The 19,695-nt window shown below is 39.9% G+C and overlaps 1 protein-coding gene across 2 annotated transcripts in view; it reads left to right on the forward strand.

Moving 5' to 3' along the window:
- Window positions 1–19,695, forward strand: part of VPS26A (VPS26, retromer complex component A) — a 52,962-nt gene that overhangs the window by 695 nt on the left and 32,572 nt on the right. For both annotated transcript variants that reach the window (XM_030797736.1, XM_030797735.1), the window contains exon 2: window positions 8,324–8,473. Coding sequence is in view for 1 of the 2 variants with exons in the window: in XM_030797735.1 (XP_030653595.1) it covers window positions 8,324–8,473 (150 nt within the window). In the remaining variant the exon portion in view is untranslated. The remainder of the gene's footprint in view (window positions 1–8,323; window positions 8,474–19,695) is intronic.

Here is a 19,695-nt window from a genome sequence, read left to right on the forward strand (position 1 = left end):
GGACATCTTTAACTCCAGAGACATCCGTTTGGTGCCCGCCGTTTTAAGCATTGGCTCTCATTTCCGTCCCCAAGCTATTTCTCCGAACTTAACGCTCTGGGTTGTTGAAACGGCCTGGGGAGGCAGAGGAGGGAGGGGAATCAGTGCTCTTACCACAGTCCGCGGAAGCAGTAGCCTGGGCATTGTGGTACTTAGCTGGGTGTCGGCAGTCTCCTCTAGGTTAGATCTCATTTTACCCATTTTCTGGTAGTAGTCGTCAATTCGCTTCATTTAGCGCCTACTGTATGCTCTCCCAATACTACCTGGTTTTCCCAAAGCTCACTGATTGGATAGACTGCTTGAGACTTTTGGCTTAAAAGGCCGAGCCAGGTATATTTTTTAAAAACTACTTTGAATAAATAACTTTTAATTTCAGTAATGGTGTTGCTTTCATAAAAAAAAATCCAGACATTCATGTTCATTCTTAGAGCTTTTTTTTCTTTAATTCAACAAATAATTGCTCAGGTGTGCCCAGGGGAGCCGAGTAAGATGGAAACAGCGCCTACCTGCTCTCGTAGCTTACAATGTAGGGAGAGGTAAACATATATTTGTTTAACGTGGAAATTAGAATTGTGACAGATACTAAGAAGGAAGTATTGGGGGACCTTGCCTAGTCAGGGAGTTAGGGCAGGCTTCTTTAATTGAGTATCATTTGAAAAGAAAACTTAAAAGGTCCTCCTATTTTTTGCTTACATTTTTATTACTTTTAATACGCTTTTTTGAATTATGTTCAAGAGCAGTTTATATTTTTAAGTTACTCAAACAGAAAATAAATTGTAGAACTTTAAAACATTGAAATGGGCACAGATGTAATACATGTATGAAAATATGCTGTTTCATTGCTTGTGTATGGGCTAAGTGAATGAATTTTGAGAGTCAGCCTTCTACCTCAGAAATGCAATGAGTTGCATTTCTTTACATCCACTGGACTTAAATGAAGTTCCTTCAGTAGGGACTAAAAAGTTGCCTTTTTATGTATCTACCATGTATTTTTGCTAATTGGTAATGCTCAATATTGGGTTTACAAATTATATGAAAAATCTTAAATTAACCTAAAGTCAGTGATAGGAGGTTTAGGTCAAGATTAGAAAACTGTAAAAACAATTGCTAGCATGTTTTTATAGTCATATATGTTGCAGTCCAGTTATTTAAAAGCTCCTTAAGAGTTTTAACTTGCAGATTAATAGTTAATCCTGAAAATCGCAATATTCCAGATGCGCCCTTGAAGATATCTTTACCAAAAGAAGTGAGTAGTATTTTTGCACTTAAAAGATCTCACCGGATGCGGTGGCTCACACCTGTAATCCCAACAATTTGGGAGGCCGAGGCCCGAGCACCTACGGGCGGCGGCGTGCTCTCCTGGCCAAGTCGGAGCCTCTGCCCGCGTTCTTCGACCGCTTGTCGGGGCTCTGGCTGAGGACTCGGACCCCGCCTCTGCGGGGGCTCGTCGCCCGCCGCCTTCCCTTCCTAGGTAGCCAATCCCTGTTCTCCCTGGCAGCCTCTCTTCCATCCAGGTGGGGTGACCCGGGAGCACCCCAGCTCCGGACCCTGCGGGGGACTTGGGCACTCAGTGTGTCACGAACTTGATAAACTCTGGATCACCTGAAGTCGGGAGTTTGAGACCAGCCTGGCCAACATGGCGAAACCGCGTCTTCACTAAAAATCTCCCTCCAGAAAAATTGGCCAAGTGTGGTGGCGCATTGCTGTAGTCCCACCTACTCGGGAGGCGGAAGTTGCCTGACCAACACGGTGAAACTCCGTCTCAACTAAAAAGAAAAAAATTAGGTGTGGTGGCGCACACCTGTAATCCCAGCTACTCAGGAGGCTGAGGCAGGAGAATCACTTGAACCCGGGAGGCAGAGGTTGCAGTGAGCCGAGATCGTGCCACTGTACTCCAGTCTGGCGACAGAGTGAGACTACGTCTCAAAAAAAAAAAAAAAAAAATCTCAAAACTGAATTGCTGTCTACATCATATCCTAACCCTCAACAAATTTTATTCTCTTTCCTTCTAGTCTTTACCAGCTTGACAGTTGTGTGTTTTACTTCCTCTTTGACATATCAGAAGTATTAGAATTTTATTTAGAATAATTAGAAAAAGAATTTGATTTCATTACCCTTTATTTCAAATGACAGAAGTTGCACATCTTGGAAAAAACTTTGAAAGCGAGACTTTGGGTTGAGATCTTTTTCAGTTCTTTCTAAAAGGCAAGCTTTTTCCCTCATTTTTTTCTTTTTGTTCTCTACCTGTAAAATGTAAGATATCCACAATTTTCTGGAGGTGTTTTTTAGTAAGACTAGTTCTTTTATTATTATTATTATTATTTTTGAGATGGAGTCTTGCTCTGTCGCTCAGGCTGGAGTGCAGTGGCGCGATCTTGGCTCATTGCAACTTCCGCCTCCAGAGTAGCTGGGACTTACAGGAATGCGCCACCACACCCGGCCATTTTTTTTTTTTTGTGTGTGTTTTTGGTGGAGACGGGGTTTCGCCATGTTGGCCAGGCTGGTCTCAAACTCCCGACCTCAAGTGATCTGTCCGCCTTGGCCTCCCAAAGTGTTGGGATTACAGGTGTGAGCCACTGTGCCCGGTCGACTAGTTCATTTTTGATATGCCCTAATGTAAAAAAATTGAATGTTGGCCGGGCGCGGTGGCTCACGCCTATAATCCCAGCACTTTGGGAGGCCGAGGCGGGCGGATCACGAGGTCAGGAGATCGAGACCATCCTGGCTAACACGGTGAAACCCCGTCTCTACTAAAAATACAAAAAAAAAAAAATTAGCCGGGCATGGTGGCGGCGCTTGTAGTCCCAGCTACTCGGACGGCTGAGGCAGGAGAATGGCGTGAACCCGGGAGGCGGAGCTTGCAGTGAGCCGAGATAGCGCCACTGCACCACTGCACTCCGGCCTGGGCGAAAGAGCGAGACTCCATCTCAAAAAAAAAAAAAAAAAAAAAAAAGAAAAACAAAACAAAACTGAATGTTAACCCAATGCTATATTGTCATGGAATAACTTGTTAAAGTGCAGTAATTTATTACTCAACCTATTACTTTTTTGCATATGCTATACTAGGCTTTTTAAAAATGCCTTTTGATTGCTTCCAATTTTAGTGTTTTGCTTGTATTTAAAAATATCTTTTTTTTTTTTTTTTTTTGAGACAAGCTCTTGCTCTGCCGCCCAGTCAGTGGCTTACTGCAGCCTTTACCTCCTGGGTTCAGCCTCCCAAGTAGCTGGGACTGCAGGCATACACCACTACGCTGGGCTAATTTTTAAAATTTTTGTAGATATGGGGGTCTACCTGTATTGACCAAGCTGGTCTTGAACTTCTGGGCTCAAGTGATCCTCCTGCTTCAGCTTCCCAAAGTGCTAGGATTACAGGTGGGAGCCACTGTGTCCTGCTACTTGTTTTTAAATTATGAAATATTTCTTGCATCCAGAAAATAATAGAGGATAGCACGTAGTTTTTCACATATTTTTAATGGTTAGGAATTTAAACATTTAAAGAATGGTGTCAAAACATTGTTTATCATTACGTTGTTAATTGTGAAATTTTATAAAATGAACTTGGTTTATACCATTTTAATTAGTGGCAATTTTAGTTCTATTAAAATTTTATTTAACTTTGGTGATTTGATTTTTTTTTTTTTGAGACGGAGTCTCACTCTATCGCCCAGGCTGGAATGCAGTGGCAAGATCTCGGCTCACTGCAACTTCTGCCTCCTGGGTTCAAGCGATTCTCCTGCCTCAGCCTTCCGTGTAGCTGGGACTACAAGTGCATGCCAAATTTGTTCTATTTTTGTAGAGATGGGTTTTCACCGTGTTAGTCAGGATGGTCTTGATCTCCTGACCTTGTGATCCTCCTGCTTTGGCCTCCCAAAGTGCTGGGATTACAGGCGTGAGCCACCGCGCCTGGCGATTTGATCTTTTAATGTCAGCTTTCAAATCCCAAGTGGAACTCTATGTGTGTTTAAGTATATGCATGTGGAAAAAAGTTATAATATTTCCTTTTCTCTGTAAAACAATTTTTATAGTTTTCAAATCTCAGTTTTCTTTTAAGTAGCTCTGGGAAGTGTCAGGAGGAATGAGAAAATTAATTTTAAGGCCAAGCAAGGTGGCTCACGCCTATAATCCCAGCACTTTGGGAGGCTGAGGCAGGTGGATCACTTGAGCCCAGAAGTTTGCACCCGGCCTGGGCAATGTGGCAGAAACCCTGTCTCTACAAAAAATATAAAAACGAGCCAGGTGTTGTGGCTCACGCCTGCAGTCCCAGCTACTTGGGAGGCTGAGGTGGGAAGCTTGCTTGAGCCCAGGAGGCGGAGGTTGCAGTCAGCTGAGACCATACCACTGTGCTCCAGTCTGGGTGACAGAGCGAGACTCTGTCTCAAAAAAAAAAAAAAAGGAAAATTAATTTTAATTTTTCTGTCTCTGTTTTATAACTCAAATGAGTTAATGTGGATGTCATAAGGAAGGAGAGCTCATTCTTATTGCTCTCTCTGCCAATTAGCATTATCCTTCAATATAACTGATTTTGTTTTCCATCTAAAATAGACTGCTACTTGAAGATGTTGTCTTCTACCCTTTCATGATTGCTCCTCCCACACAACCCCTGTACCCTGCTAGCTCAGCACATATTCGATTAGTAAATGTTAGCTGCATGATTTTGAGCTGCTATACATTCTCATTTCTGTAGCCCTTAGGAGAAAATGTACTACAGTATTTCAAAATTTACCATTTTGATCAAGTTTTGAGTTTAAAACTCAAAACTTGGAGTACGAAAGCCACCTAGGAATGGACAGTGCGTGTGACCTATCACTGATGCTTTTCATTTTGTTTTTTCTAAATTAGTTCAGAATAGTTTTCTGATTAAAATTAGTTTTCTGGTTAAAATTTGAGTTTGTTATTTGTAATTTTGCCAGAAAAGATTAAAACATGTCAAAAAGAAAAATTTTTTTTTTTGAAAACAGAGTCTCTCATTCTATCCCCAGGGCTGGAGTGCAGTGGCGCGATCTCGCTCACTGCAACCTCCGCCTCCTGGGTGCAAGCGATTCTCCTGCCTCAGGCGCCCACCACTACGCCCAGTTAATTTTTTGTATTTTTAGTAGAGACGGGGTTTCACCATGTTGGCCAGGCTGGTCTCAAACTCCTGACCTCGTGATTCGCCCACCTTGGCCTCCCAAAGTGCTGGGATTACAGGCGTGAGCTACCGCGCCTGGCCCAAAAAGAAAATTTGCTCCATATGTCAAAAGTACTAATCTGGTAATTCTTTTAGTTGATTGCTTAAAATTATAATCCCTTTTGTTAATATAGGATTTAGGAAAACATCATCTCATTTGAGTATAGCATCACTTTGTGCCCTACATAGCCACAAAGCAAGCTAACAGAAAGCAAACTAATGACTCTCCTAAGTGAGGACAGAACTGAGGTTTAATATAAATTTCATATAAATTGCTACTATACCAATGCTAATTTGCTCAGAAAGGCTAATATTAACTATTTCAGATTTCAGTTAATTTCTCTTGTGTATTTGTTTATTTTCTGTTAGTAGAATGGTATGTGTTTATTCAAAATTAACATTCAACAGGTATTTTAATGCCTTCTGCTAAATGCCATATGCTGCCTTAGATGAGCCTCATGGAGTTTACAGTTCAGTAGGAGAGTCAAGTACTAAATAAGCCTTGTGAAACCTAAATTTGGAGAATCCAGTTTTGACTAGGAAGTCAAGGAAGGTCTCATGGAGAGGGAGTCAAACTGAAACTCAAGGGTGAATTAGGTTAAGAATACTTTGCTTGGCTCTGAGACAAGAAGGACACTAGCAAATTGGAACTGTTGAAGAAAGAACTCTGAACGTTAGAGGCTGAGTAGCTGGAGAGATGACTAGTGTCAGATATATGTAGACCACATTAGAGAATACATTGCGTGTGTGTCTGTTTTTAAAATAACAATTGAAGTAAAATACCTATGGAAAAGTACACGAATAGGTGTATAGCTTGATGAATTTTCACCAAGTGAAATACCTCTGCATCAAATGCTCAGTTATAAAAAAAAACAGCCAGAACATTGCTAGCAGCCGGAAGCTCCCTTTGTGCTTTCTTTCAGTCACTGCCTGACTTGTAATACCATAATGTACCTTACATGTTTTTTGCTTACTATGTGAGTGGAGTTATACATACGTTTTGTGTATTCCTTTTGTGTCTGGCCTCTTTCACTCAACATTATGTGTATGAGATTGATTCTTGTGTGTAGTTGTAGCTCCTCTAATTCTGTTGCTGTTTGGTGTTCCCATTTGTATGAATGTATACTAAAATGTATATATCCATTTTCTTGTTGATTGATATTTGGATTGTTTCTATTTGGGGCTATATGAATAACACTTGTGAACTTTTTTTTGGAGACAAATTCTCACTCTGTTGCCTGGGCTAGGGTGCAGTGGTGCGATCTTGACTCACTGCAACCTCTGCCTCCTGGGTCCAGGTGATTCTCCTGCCTCAGCCTCCCGAGTAGCTGGGACTGCAGGCATGCGCCACCATGCCTGACTAATTTTTGTATTAAAGACGGGGTTTCACCATGCCGGCCAGGCTTGTCCTAACTCCTGACCTCAAGTGATCCGCCTGCCTCGGTCTCTCAAAGTGCTGGGATTACAAGTGTGAGCCACCGCACCCAGCCAGATACATGTTTTTTAAAGATCATTCAGAGCCAGATGCAGTGGCTCACGCCCACAATCCCAACACTTTGGGAGGCCGAGGCAGGAGTATTGCTTGAGCCCAGGAGTTCGAGACCAGCCTGGGCAACATAGTGAGACCCTGTCTCTAGAAAAATTTTTTTTTAAAAAAGATCATTCTGGGCTGGGCGCGGTGGCTCATGCTTGTAATCCCAATACTTTGGGAGGCCAAGGCGGGTGGATCACAAGGTCAGGAGATCGAGACCATCCTGGCTAACATAGTGAAACCCCGTCTCTACTACAAATACAAAAATTAGCCAGGTGTGGTTGCAGATGGCTATAGTTCTAGCTACTTGGGAGGCTGAGGCAGGAGAATGGTGTGAACCCGGGAGGCGGAGCTTGCAGTGAGCCAAGATTGCGGCACTGCACTCCAGCCTGGGCAACAGAGCAAGACTCCGTCTCAAAAAAAAAAAAATCATTCTGGTTGTTATGTAGGACAGAATATGAAGGGATGTAGGATGACATGATAGGAGACTGTTCTCTGTATAAACTTAAAAAGATTAGAAGACTAAATTTCATTGCGGTTAAAATAATCCATAACTATATCCAGTATCAAAATTGCTAATGGATTCTGTATTATTACCAACTAATGTGTTTTGGCATTGATAAGCAATTGATCTTTGTCCCTTATATTTGTCATATTCAGGATTTATGGAACAAGGCTTGTAGATTTTCTTTGGAAAAATTCACAGAAATTTTATTTTCCTTCATTATAGCCAGTTTTACTACAAGGGCTTTCACAATGTAACATATCCTGTTCAGACCAAATATAGCAGTGGATTTTATAGTAAGTAGTGCATTATAGTAGTACATTTGGATTTGTATGAGTACTTTGAATTGTGTAAATTCTGCTATAATAAAAGAACCTCATAAATAAAAGTAGAAATAAAGGTAATTTTTCAAGCCTAGATGTTAAGAATTAACTTCTTAGATTTCTGACATATGTTAATATTTGATTATTTATAGTGGTTTTGTATGGGATTGAAATTATAGCATGCTAAAATTTGTTTAGGGTTTTTTTTTGGTCTTTTTTGTGATTAAAAACAGATAACATGAAATCTACCCTCTTAACATTGTACTTAAGTTGCTCAGTTTTGATGTAGTTTTTTTTTTTTTTTTTTTTTTTTTTTTTGAGACGGAGTTTTGCTCTTGTTGCCCAGGCTGAAGTGCAATGGCGTGATCTTGGCTCACTGCAACTTCTGCCTCCTGGATTCAAGTGATTCCCTTGTCTCAGCCTCCCGAGTAGCTGGGATCACAGGCGCAGGCTACCACGCCCAGCTAATTTTTGTGTTTTTAGTAGAGATGGGGTTTCATCATATTGGTAAGGCTGGTCTTGAACTCCTGACCTTAGGTGATCTGCCCACCTCAGCCTCCCAAAGTGCTGGGTTTACAAGCATGAGACACCGCGCCCGGCCTTTGATGTAGCATTTGATATATAAGTTTTTATCATTTCCTTATGAACTCACAGATTTGCAGTCTATTTAACCATAGTTCACAGGTAATTAAATTCAAATTATAAAATGTAGTGACTGACTAAACATGATAATTATGACCATTTTCATTTTATTTCAGAGTTTTCTTGGAGGCTTTTTTGGTCCAATTTGTGAGATCGATATTGTTCTTAATGATGGGGAAACCAGGAAAATGGCAGAAATGAAAACTGAAGATGGCAAAGTAGAAAAACACTATCTCTTCTATGACGGAGAATCTGTTTCAGGAAAGGTAAATCTTATGTTTGACAAAACTATCTAATTGTAAGATATCAGAATTAGTTATCAAAGTGGTCTGCGCTGTTTCTTAAATTTGAATAATTTTATGAGGGAGAGAGTTTTTTTTTCCCTAAAGGTCAGCTAAAATATTTGATTGATTAGAAGATAATCTTTCCTGCAAAGGAAAGATTCTTACCCTGGAAGGCTTTCAAGGGAAGAGCCTCTAAATTTCATGCAAAATTTCCTGTTTAAGTCTCCGGTGTGGTTCATTAAAAAGAAATTATTTTTTTTTTCTGTTTGTGATTATGTGCTTCTGTCTGGCTTCAGACAGTTTCTTCAGATTGGAGCTGTAATTCGCCCAAAGTTTGTTTTTCCTTTAACATTAAGTTAGAGATTGAGAGTAATTCTCTGGTATAACTTTCTAAAGGTTTTTTTACATTCTTTGTAACTTACCTCTCTGTACTGCTAGTATTGTGTCTGTTGATCTTATTTCTAGGTACTCTGTAGAGGACTTGAGTACTTTTGGGATGTGTCTTTGCATGGTCAGATATATTTATGACGCCTTCTATAAGGTTTCACTTTTTTCCCATTTTCTTTATCCGGTAATGTATATGGTTTTTTGTTTTGGGTTTTTTTTTTTTTTTTGAAATAGGGTCTCACTCTGTTGCTCAAGCTGGAGTGCAGTGGTGTGATCATGGCTTACTGCATGCAGCCTTGTACTCCTGGACTCAGGTGATTCTCCCACCTCATCCTCTCTGGTAGCTGGGACTACAGGCACACACCACCACTTCAGCTAATTTTTATATTTTTTTGTAGAGATGGGGTTTGTCCATGTTGCCCAGACTGGTCTTGAACTTCTGGGCTCAAGCAACCCACCCACCTAGGCCTACAAAAGTGCTGGGATTACAGGTTTGAGCCACCACACCTGGCTGATTATTCTTATATTTTAGGGAGTATGATCAATACTTATTAGTGGTCAGTGATAGTGGAGAATGGTACTATCATAGACAAAAGCAAACCACAAAACATTTGAAATAATTTTTAAAATAGAAAATACTAGGATTTTTCTCCCCTGCTTATTCTGTTAATATATTCATGTGGTAGACAGTTTTGGAAATATATATAGTCTCTTCATATAGAAATAATTCACTGTTAAAATTTGGATGTGTTTCCTCTAATCTCTGCATTAATTGATATTTATGTATATGTAATATATTAAGCATACTTTTTCCTCTATTGTTTGATATGTAAGCAGTTCCTGTTTTTCAGATGGCTTTCTTCATATCTTTGGTAATATGGACATCTGTATACATAAATTTTTCTCTAAATTTCTGTAGGACAAGATTATTTCCTTAGAATAGATTCCTGAAAGTGAGCTGCTAGGCCAAAATTCATGAAATATCTGAAGGATCTTAATACACATTAATCTGGAAAATATATTTGCATTAAATTACATGTCCACCTGTGGGTCTTTTTCACCCAACGGAGCATTGAATATGATCACTTTGTAATCTTTGCTATTTTGGTAGGCAGAAACAATCTTACTATTTTAATTTGCATTTCTTTGGTTACTAGATAAATTGAACTTAGATTTACCAGCCATTTGAGGTTTTTTTTTTTTTTTTTTGTACTGCATTGTGTCTTCTGGTCCTTTGCCAGATTACCTATTGGGGTAAATCTGAAGTGAATTTTTTGGTTTTCAACTTTACTTCCCTTGTATTCTTCCTTTTAAAAGATGAATAAAGAAAAAGGCCAAGTGCGGTGCCTCACACCTTTAATCCCATCACTTTAGGAGGCTGAGGAGGGAGGATCACTTGAGCCCAGGAATTCGAGACCAGCTTGGGCAACATGGGGAGACCCTGTATCTATTTAAAAAAAAAAAAATGGAGAAAAAGAGAGGCCTGAAGAAGAGCAGACAATCATCAAAAGGATGGAGCATGCCAAATGAAAGAAGCGTAAAAGTAGTAGTGTTTGGCCTATTGAAATGACTTGTTAATGGGCTGGGGGCATAGGAATACCAATGTAGTTTTCTTTCTAGGGAGAGACTGAACCTAGTATCTCAGGTATTTCCTTTGTAGATATGACATGTAAATATCTCTCCTGCTAATTTGTAAGCTCCTTAAGTTCAGAGGATCAGAGTGTGCTTCTGTAGTCTCCATAAAATACATGATAGTGTTGATTATATAATAGGCTTTCACTGAATATTTATTTGGTTTATTTACTGTTTTTAAGTCTTGTAGAGAATATCCTTAGTCTAGTTTAAAGTAATCTTATGTCACCTGGACCGGTTGAAGTTCATGGCTGATGTTTGTGGGTTAAAGGAAAAGGGGGGTGTTTAAGGTAAAAGTAAAGCTACTCCAGTGTGTTTTTTAAAAAGAATAGTTGGTGTTCGAATTACATTTTGATCCTGGGTGTGGTGGCTCATGCCTGTAATCCCAGCTCTTTGGGAGGCTAAGGAGGGAGGATTATTTGAGCCCAAGAGTTCAAGACCAGATTGGGCAATGTAGCAAGATCCTGTCTCTAACACTAAGTAAATAATTTTTTTTTAAATTACATTTTGGAATTGCTAGAAATCATATGTAGACCTGATCAACTATGGATAGCATTTTTTAAAATGATAAGATCTCTTATAGGTAAGTATTTTCAGTTCAAAAGTTACTGTATCTTGAATCTGATTGTTTATTGGTTTGAGATTTTTTCATTTTTAATGTTTTTATTGAAAAAAACACATGTAGAAAACCATACACAACAAAAATAAATTATTATAAGGCATATTTTCTTATAATCACCATCCAAGTCAAGAAGTAGTACTTTGCCAGCTACCCCATGTGTCCTGTCTCCATCACACTCCCATCCCCTCAAAAGTAACCACTGTACTGACTTTTATAGTAGTACTTTCTTGTGTTTGTTTAGTCTTGCTCATTTAAGAAAAATTTGATATGGTTTTTAAATCTCTCTTAATCTCAGGTTCCCTCTTCATACCTTTCTTTAACTTGCAACATCTGTTGAAGAACACTTTGGTCATTTGAACTGTAGAGTTCTCTATGTGTATTCCTGGTATAGTTATTGCCTGTAAGTTGGCAGCTAGGTCCAGAGGCTTGAGTCAAACTCAAGTTTGATTCTTCTGGCAAGAATATAGGTGGTGGTGTGTTTTTTCATTGCAGGTGCAAAATGTCTGGTTTTCTTTCTCTTTCATTTTTCTTTTCTTTTTTTTTTTTGAGACAGAGTCTTGCTCTGTCCCCCAGGCCGGAGTGCAGTGGCGTGATCTTGGCTCCTGCAACCTCCACCTCCTGGGTTCAAGTGATTCTCCTGCCTCAGCCTCCTGAGTAGCTGGGATTACAGGCACGCGCCACGACATCCGGCTAATTTTCGTATTTTTATTTTTAATAGAGACGGGGTTTCACCATGTTAGGTCAGGCTGGTCTCGAACTCCTGACCTCGTGGTCTGCCCACCTCGGCCTCCCAAAGTGCTAGGATTACAGGTGTGAGCCACTGCGCCTGGCCTGTCTTTTTTCTTTTTTGCAACTGTTGATACTCAGTACCTAGATTGATTTAACTCATTGGGAGTTGCAGAATGGTGATACTTTAAATTCTGTCATTTTGTTTTTACTTATGAGATGGAATACATTTACAAAGAGACGTTATCTATCTCTTGTGACCTAGTGGTACAGCTCATATAGAAAAAGGAATGCTTTACCTTTTTCCTTTTTTGGCCCGTTTTATTTATTTATTTATTTATTTTGAGATGGAGTCTCGCTCTGTTGCCCAGGCTGGAGTGCAATGGCGTGATCTCGGCTTGCTGCAACCTCCACCTCCCGGATTCAAGTGATTCTCCTGCCTCAGCCTCCCGAGTAGCTGGGATTACAGGCACGTGCCACCATGCCCAGCTAATTTTTGTATTTTTAGTAGAGATGGCGTTTCACCATGTTGGTCAGGCTGGTCTCGAACTCCTGACCTCGTGATCTGCCCGCCTCAGCCTCCCAAAGTGCTGGGATTACAGGCGTGAGCCACTGTGCGCGGCCTTTGGCATGTTTTAAAAAATAATAACTTGGTTCCTTATCCTCCAAAGATGTAAACTACGAGTTTTATTTCTCAATAACATGTATAAATTCATGATTTAAACATACTTGATGTTTATAAATATTGCCCTATTGAAGCTCTAGTTGTACAATCCTGTGTAACAAATTATCACAAACTTAGCAGCCTAAAATAACAAATTTATGTCTTAGGATTTTTGTGATTTAGAAGTCCAGGTATAGGTTAGCTGGGTCCTATGCTCAGGGACTTACCAGGTTAAAATCAATCCAAGGTTGCAGTCTCGTCTGAAGTTCAGGATTCTCTTGCAGGCTCACTGGTTTTTGGCAGAAATTTCCTTGTAGTGCTATGACTGATACCCTTGTTTCTTGTGCAGTGGGCTTTCTGCTCCTGTAGGTTGCCCTCAGATCCTTGCTGAGTGGCCCCTTTCTCTCAATCTGCGTTGTCTTCAAGTTCAGGAGGAGACCATCACTCTGACATTCATCTTCTTTTAAAGAGCTTACCTGGTTTGATCAATTCCAGTCAGGATAATCTCCATTTTGATTAACTAAAAAAATCAACTGATTAGTAACCTGATCACAGGAGTGGTATCCTATCATATTCACTGGAGTCACCCACACTCAAGAGGATTATACACATGTGTACACCATGGGGTAGTAATATTGAGGGCTATCTTAGAATTCTGCCTACCACATTTGTATTGACTCTTATGAAGGACATGGGGCCCTAGGATTTTTCTTTTTTTAAGCTGTATTGAGATATATATATATATTCGCCATAAAAATTCACCCACTTTAAGTGTGCTTAAAATTTTTAGTAAATTTGGAGTTGTACAACTATCACCACTAATTCCAGAACATTTTCATTACTCCAGAAGTTTTTAAAAATGCTGTAGCCGGGCGCGGTGGCTCACGCCTGTAATCCCAGCACTTTGGGAGGCCGAGGTGGGTGGATCACAAGGTCAGGAGATCGAGACCACGGTGAAACCCCGTCTCTACTAAAAATACAAAAAATTAGCCGGGCTTGGTGGCGGGCGCCTGTAGTCCCAGCTACTCCGGAGGCTGAAGCAGGAGAATGGCGTGAACCCGGGAGGCGGAGCTTGCAGTGAGCCAAGATCGCGCCACTGCACTCCAGCCTGGGCCACAGAGTGAGACTCCGTCTCAAAAAAAAAAAAAAAAAATGCTGTACCATTAGCAGTCATTTTCCATTTCCCCTCTTCCAGTCTGACAACCACTGATCTCTGTTTCTATGAATTTGCCTATTCTGGACATTTCATATAAATGGAATTGTACAATGTGTGGTCTTTTCCTGTTTTGTGTATTTGAGATTCATCAATATTGTAGCATTTGTTATTAGTATATCATTGTTTTTTATTGATGAATAGTATTCCATTTTATGGCTATACCACATTCTTGTTTATGCATTCACCAGTTGGTGGGCATTTGGGATGTTTCTACTTTTTCGCTGTTGTGACTAATGCTGATGTGAACATTTGTGTAGCAGTTTTGTGTGGACCTATATTTTCCTTTCTCTTGAGCATGTACCTAGGGGTGGAATTGCTACCTTATGTTAAATAATGTTTAAGTTTTTAATAAACTGCCAAAGACCCTAGGAGTTTTTGGTGGCATTCTTGCTAACTGGTATGACAAGATGTTTAAGGGTCTTTTATGTTTCTGCTTCATACCTGCACTCAGCCATATCTTTCAAGGCCATAGTTGCATGCAAAGATTGCTCATTGCTACTGTGTTGGACATTATTTCTAGGCTGCTCAGTGGATAGATCAGGAGAGTTTTTAAATATAGATTTAATAAATACATTTATTTGTGTATATTGTTTAAGATAAAATACCTCAGGGGCCGGGCGCGGTGGCTCACGCTTGTAATCCCAGCACTTTGGGAGGCCGAGGCGGGTGGATCACGAGGTCAGGAGATCGAGACCACAGTGCAACCCCGTCTCTACTAAAAAATACAAAAAATTAGCCGGGCGTGGTGGCGGGCGCCTGTAGTCCCAGCTACTCGGAGAGGCTGAGGCAGGAGAATGGCGTGAACCCGGGAGGCGGAGCTTGCAGTGAGCCGAGATTATGCCACTGCACTCCAGCCTGGGCGACAGAGCGAGACTCCGTCTCAAAAAAAAAAAAAAAAAAAAAAATACCTCAGGAATCATATTGTCATTTCCAATTCAATTTGAAAATTAGCAGTTTTTACTTAACCTCTTATGTTACATGTGTATCTCCTTTCTTCTGCATCAAGAATACTGATTTTCAGAGTCAAAGGGGAAGATGTAATTAGCATATCCCATAATTTACTCACTATCTTTACCCCACATTATATACATAATAGTCTCAGAATAACAATACTAATATTACCACTACCAATATGATTATGAGGTTAGTTAAAAAAAAATTAGCATTTGCTCTGTTTTACTCACATTTCTTAAATGTACCATAGTAAGTACATTGTCAGAGTGTATAGTAATTATATACTTTATGTGCTTCCTTTTGCCCTCACTTAGTCTTGGTTTTATAAATAACTGTTCATATAGTGTGCACCACCAGTCCTTATATCTTTGTCTCTTTATTTGTTTCATTGTCTGAAGCTTATTCTCTAGTTACTAGAGTCTAATAGATTCCTCAGGAAATGCTCATGGGAACAATAAGGCCTAAGTTTTTGCATATTGGTAATGGCTTTTTGGTGTCCTTTATACTTAAAAGTTTTTCTGAATAATCTTGGCTTACATTTTCTTGAGTATTTTATTTATTTTGTATTTATTTATTGTTTTGGAGATGGAGTCTTGCTCTGTCACCCAGGCTGGAGTGCAGTGGCATGATCTTGGCTCACTGCAACCTCCACCTCCTAGGTTCAGGCGATTCTCCTGCTTCAGCCTCCCGAGTAGCTGGGACTACAGGTGCCCACCACCATGTCTGGCTAGCTTTTTTATTTTTAGTAGAGATGGGGTTTCACCGTATTGGCCAGGCTGGTCTCAAACTCCTGACCTTGTGATCCGCCTGCCTTGGCCTCCCAAAGTGCTGGGATTACAGGTATGATCCTCTGTGCCCGGCCTTCTTTAGTGTTTTAAGTCTATTATTACTGCATTGTCTTCTGGCATAGGATATTGTTAACAGTTTTTTCATTTGGGGAAAGTTTTCTTGAATTACAGCCATTATTTATTAGTATTTATTCCGTTCCTTTGCTTTGGTTTTCTTCTTGATATCAGTATTTTTGAGTCTTGTTTGAGTGTGGTTTTTTGCTCTTGTATTCCTTCTGCTTAGCCTTTATTTCTAAAATGATTTTTTCTTCTGTTTCTAATTCTTTTCTGATTTTTCTCACCCTAGCCTAAGATTTTCTTTCATGTATTATATCATTTTCTTAATATTGTATAGCCTGTTTTGAAATAAATTACAGTTTTGATCTATCTTGTCTGTAGAAATGCCATTCTGTTCCTTCTCTTTTTTTCTTAAAATAACTTTATATGGGATTTGACCTTGATATATTTATGTTGCTAATTTTTATGTGAAATTAGTTTTCCCCAATTTTTTTTTTTTTTTTTTGAGATAAGATCTTGCTCTGTTGCCCAGGCTGGAATGCAGTGGCATGACTATGGCTTACTGCAGCCTTGACCTCCAAGGCCCAAGCGATCTTCCCACCTCAGCTTTCCAAGTAGCTGGGACCATGGGCATGTGCCACTGTGCCTAGCTAATTAAAAAATATATATTTTTTGTAGAGACAGGGTCTCGCTGTGTTGCTCAGGCTGGTCTCAAACTCCTGAGCTCAAGTGATCCTCCCATCCTGGCCTCCCAAAGTGCTGAGATGTGAGCCACTGCACCCGACCTCCTGAACTTTTTTTTTTTCGTGATGGGGTCTCACTCTGTCACCCATGTTGGATGCAGTGGTGCGATTTCAGCTCACTGCAACCTCCGTCTCCCAGGCTAAAGCGATCTTCCCATCTCCGCCTCCTGAGCATCTAGGACCACAGGGGTACATTACCACGCCCAACTTTTTTTTTTTTTTTTTTTGGTATTTTGGGGTAGATACAGGGTTTCACCATGTTGCCCAGGCTGGTTTCGAGCTCCTGAGCTCAGGCGATCCACCTGTCTCAGCCTCCCAAAGTGCTGAGATTACAGGTGTGAACCACAGTGCCTGGCCCTTCATGAACTTTTGATGGTTTGGTTTAGGATAGTTTTTCTAACCACCTATCCTAGACAGGAGGCCTGACTGGTCAGTTTTGAGTGTTCTAATATTGGATTGTGCAAAACCCCTTCCAGCTTTAGGTCTTATTCTCAGATTGACACCGTGCTTTCCAGTGAATATATATGAGTGATTTGGGAGTTCTTAGGTCCATCAGACACTCCATTGCTTTCTTTGATTCCTCCTGCACAACACTAGTATCATGCAGGTTTTGTGGCTATTAACCTGGTTTGTCCCTACGTATTATGTTTTGGGATTGTGGGAATACTTTATCTTTTTCTGTGGTAAATTGGATCCTTAGATTTTTTTGGTTTTGCTGTCTAGTTGGTCCATCTGTTTTTATGTGAGGATCTGGGGAGATTCAAAGACTGTGTTGCCATCTTCCCAGAAATTGATCTGAGATTTTAAAAGGCCATGTGTAACCATTCTGGCAGTTTAGCAATATGTATCAAAATCTTCAAAAGCGGATATCATTTATAGTAGCCAGAATAGGCTGGATTATTACTATGTAAGAGACAACCCCAAAACTCAGCGACTTAAAAACAACAGTGGCAGTGGCTTCTTTCTTGCCCAGGCAACGTGTTCCTTGTGAGTTAGCTGAGGGCCTTATTCTGTGCCATGCTCAGTGATGGAGCAGCCAGGAACATCACACTCATCATGGCTGAGGGAGAGAAATCTCTGCAGAGTCTCTCACAAGCCATTAAAATGCCCCATCCTAGAAGTAACAGAGCATTTTTGATCAAATTTATTGTCTCTAGAAAGAGTCTCGTTTGTACATCACCCAACCACAAGAGGGTAGGGAATACAATCATACCATGCATTCAGAATGTATACAGCTGGAAATATTTGAGCAGTGCCTATATTGATTAATATTATTTTGATCCGCAGATTCTTCTGATCAGATTTTATCCTAAAATAATCAACTTTGTTCATTGCACTGTTTATAATATTCAAAAATTGAAAGCCACTTAAATGTCCAGACATTAAAAAACCTAATTATGGTAATAACCATTAAGTGTGCTTAGGGCCATTATTAATGTGATGATATAGACCCATATTCATTCACATGAAAAGAGGTTTGCTGTAATAACAATATTTACTGAGTACTCACCATGACCCATGACCCAGGTATTCCTTCTTAAGTTCTTTACAATGATTCCTTTTTTTTTTTTTTTTTTTTTTTTTGAGACGGAGTCTTGCTCTGTTGCCAGCCTGGAGTGCAGTGGCACAATCTTGGCTCACTGCAACCTCTGCCTCCTCGGTTCAAGTGATTCTCCTGCCTCAGCCTCCTGAGTAGCTGGGACTGCAGGCGCATGCCACCACGCCCGGCTAATTTTTTGTATTTTTAGTACAGACGGGGTTTCACCATGTTGGCCAGGATGGTCTCGATCTTTTGACCTCATGATCCGCCTGCCTCGGCCTCCCAAAGTGCTGGGATTATAGACGTGAGCCACCATACCAGGCCTTTTTTTTTTTTTTTTTTTTTTTTTGAGATAGGGTCTCACTGTGTTGCCCAGGCTGCGTGCAGTGTCATGATTACGGCTCACTGCAGCTTCATCTGCCTGGGGGCGCAAGTAATCCTCCTACCTCAGCCTCCGAAGTAGCTGGGACCACAGACATGTGAACCACCCTGCCTGGCTAATTTAAAATTTTTTTTTTTTTTTTTTTTTTTTTTTAGCGATAGGGTCTTGTTGTGTTGCCCAGTCTGGTCTCGAGCTCCTGGATTCAAGTGATTCCCCAACCTTGACCTCCCAAAGTGCTGGGATTATAGGTGTGAGCCACTGTGCCTGTCCGAGGATTATTTTAAAGATGATCTTGTGCTTAGTAAAATTAGGATAACTAAAGAAAATGAAAAAAGTGGTATACATTTTGTAATAACCTCAAAAAGACTATCTTGAGAATCAGCTTGAGGCTTTTAAAGGTAAGAAGGACATTTTAAACCTCATATTTAGAATAAGATGAATAAGAAAATAATATGCTCATTTGGCACACTTATTTTAATATAACAAATGCAAAAGAAAGCTTCCCCCCATTCAAAAAAAAAGATTTAAATTGGGAAGGGTAGGATCATTAAAAATTAAAACAGAATGAAAGCTTTGTTATGGTTAAGGAGATTAAAAATAAACTAACTAGTTTTCAAACATCCTGGTGACCATACCAGACAAATGCTATGCAATAATACTGAAAGAATTTTGCAGAACTGGTCATCAAATCTCTGCTAGGAGTCCTTTAGTAATTGTGGAAAATGGGAGAGGTTCTAGAATATAAGAAAAGCCCTTATTTATAAAATGGAGTAGAAAGTTTGTTTCGGGTAAACTTAATATTGGTTCCTGACATATCTTTAGATTATTAAAGAGATGATCAGTGAACATGCTGAAAAGAAAGCTTAAAGGAAAAAGAAGAGGAAACAATGGGTTGTTTATGACCAAGCATGTGTCACTAAGAAAAAATCTTGCCACACCAATCTAGGGTTTTTGAAATGTCCTAGTGTAATAAAAAGATCACTGGGCTAGCACTGGAAGATCTAGCCTTAACTTTACTGCTGTCTTGGTAGGTAACTCTGGACAGTCATTTAATTTCCTGGATCTCACCTATAAGTTTAGGAGGTTAAACTGCATCAATTTCCAAACTTGGCTTTGCACTGTAGGATGCTCTGCATGAAAATCTTTCATATATTAGATATTATGTTGGATCTTGGAGGTCTGACATCTCGCCCACAGCAAGAATAAATTCCTTTTTAATATTCCTGACGTGAGTTTCTGTATGCCTACTTTTCAGAGAGTGGGGATTCTGCTGTTCTGTTAACAGTATCCACTCTGCTTTTTAGAGATATGCAAAATAAATCTAATACTTTTCTAAATAAGAGTTCTCTTTAAACATTTTCCACATCACTGTCTTGTTTATCCTAAGTCTTCTCTAAGCTAAATATGCTATTTCCTTTAGTTATTGTTCAAGAATCGTGAGTTTTGAGTCTTTATCACCCAGATTGCTTTCTTTTATTTTTCAAATTAAATTT

The sequence above is a fragment of the Nomascus leucogenys genome, chromosome 18, assembly GCF_006542625.1.
Source record: "Nomascus leucogenys isolate Asia chromosome 18, Asia_NLE_v1, whole genome shotgun sequence".
Lineage (NCBI taxonomy): Eukaryota > Metazoa > Chordata > Mammalia > Primates > Hylobatidae > Nomascus > Nomascus leucogenys.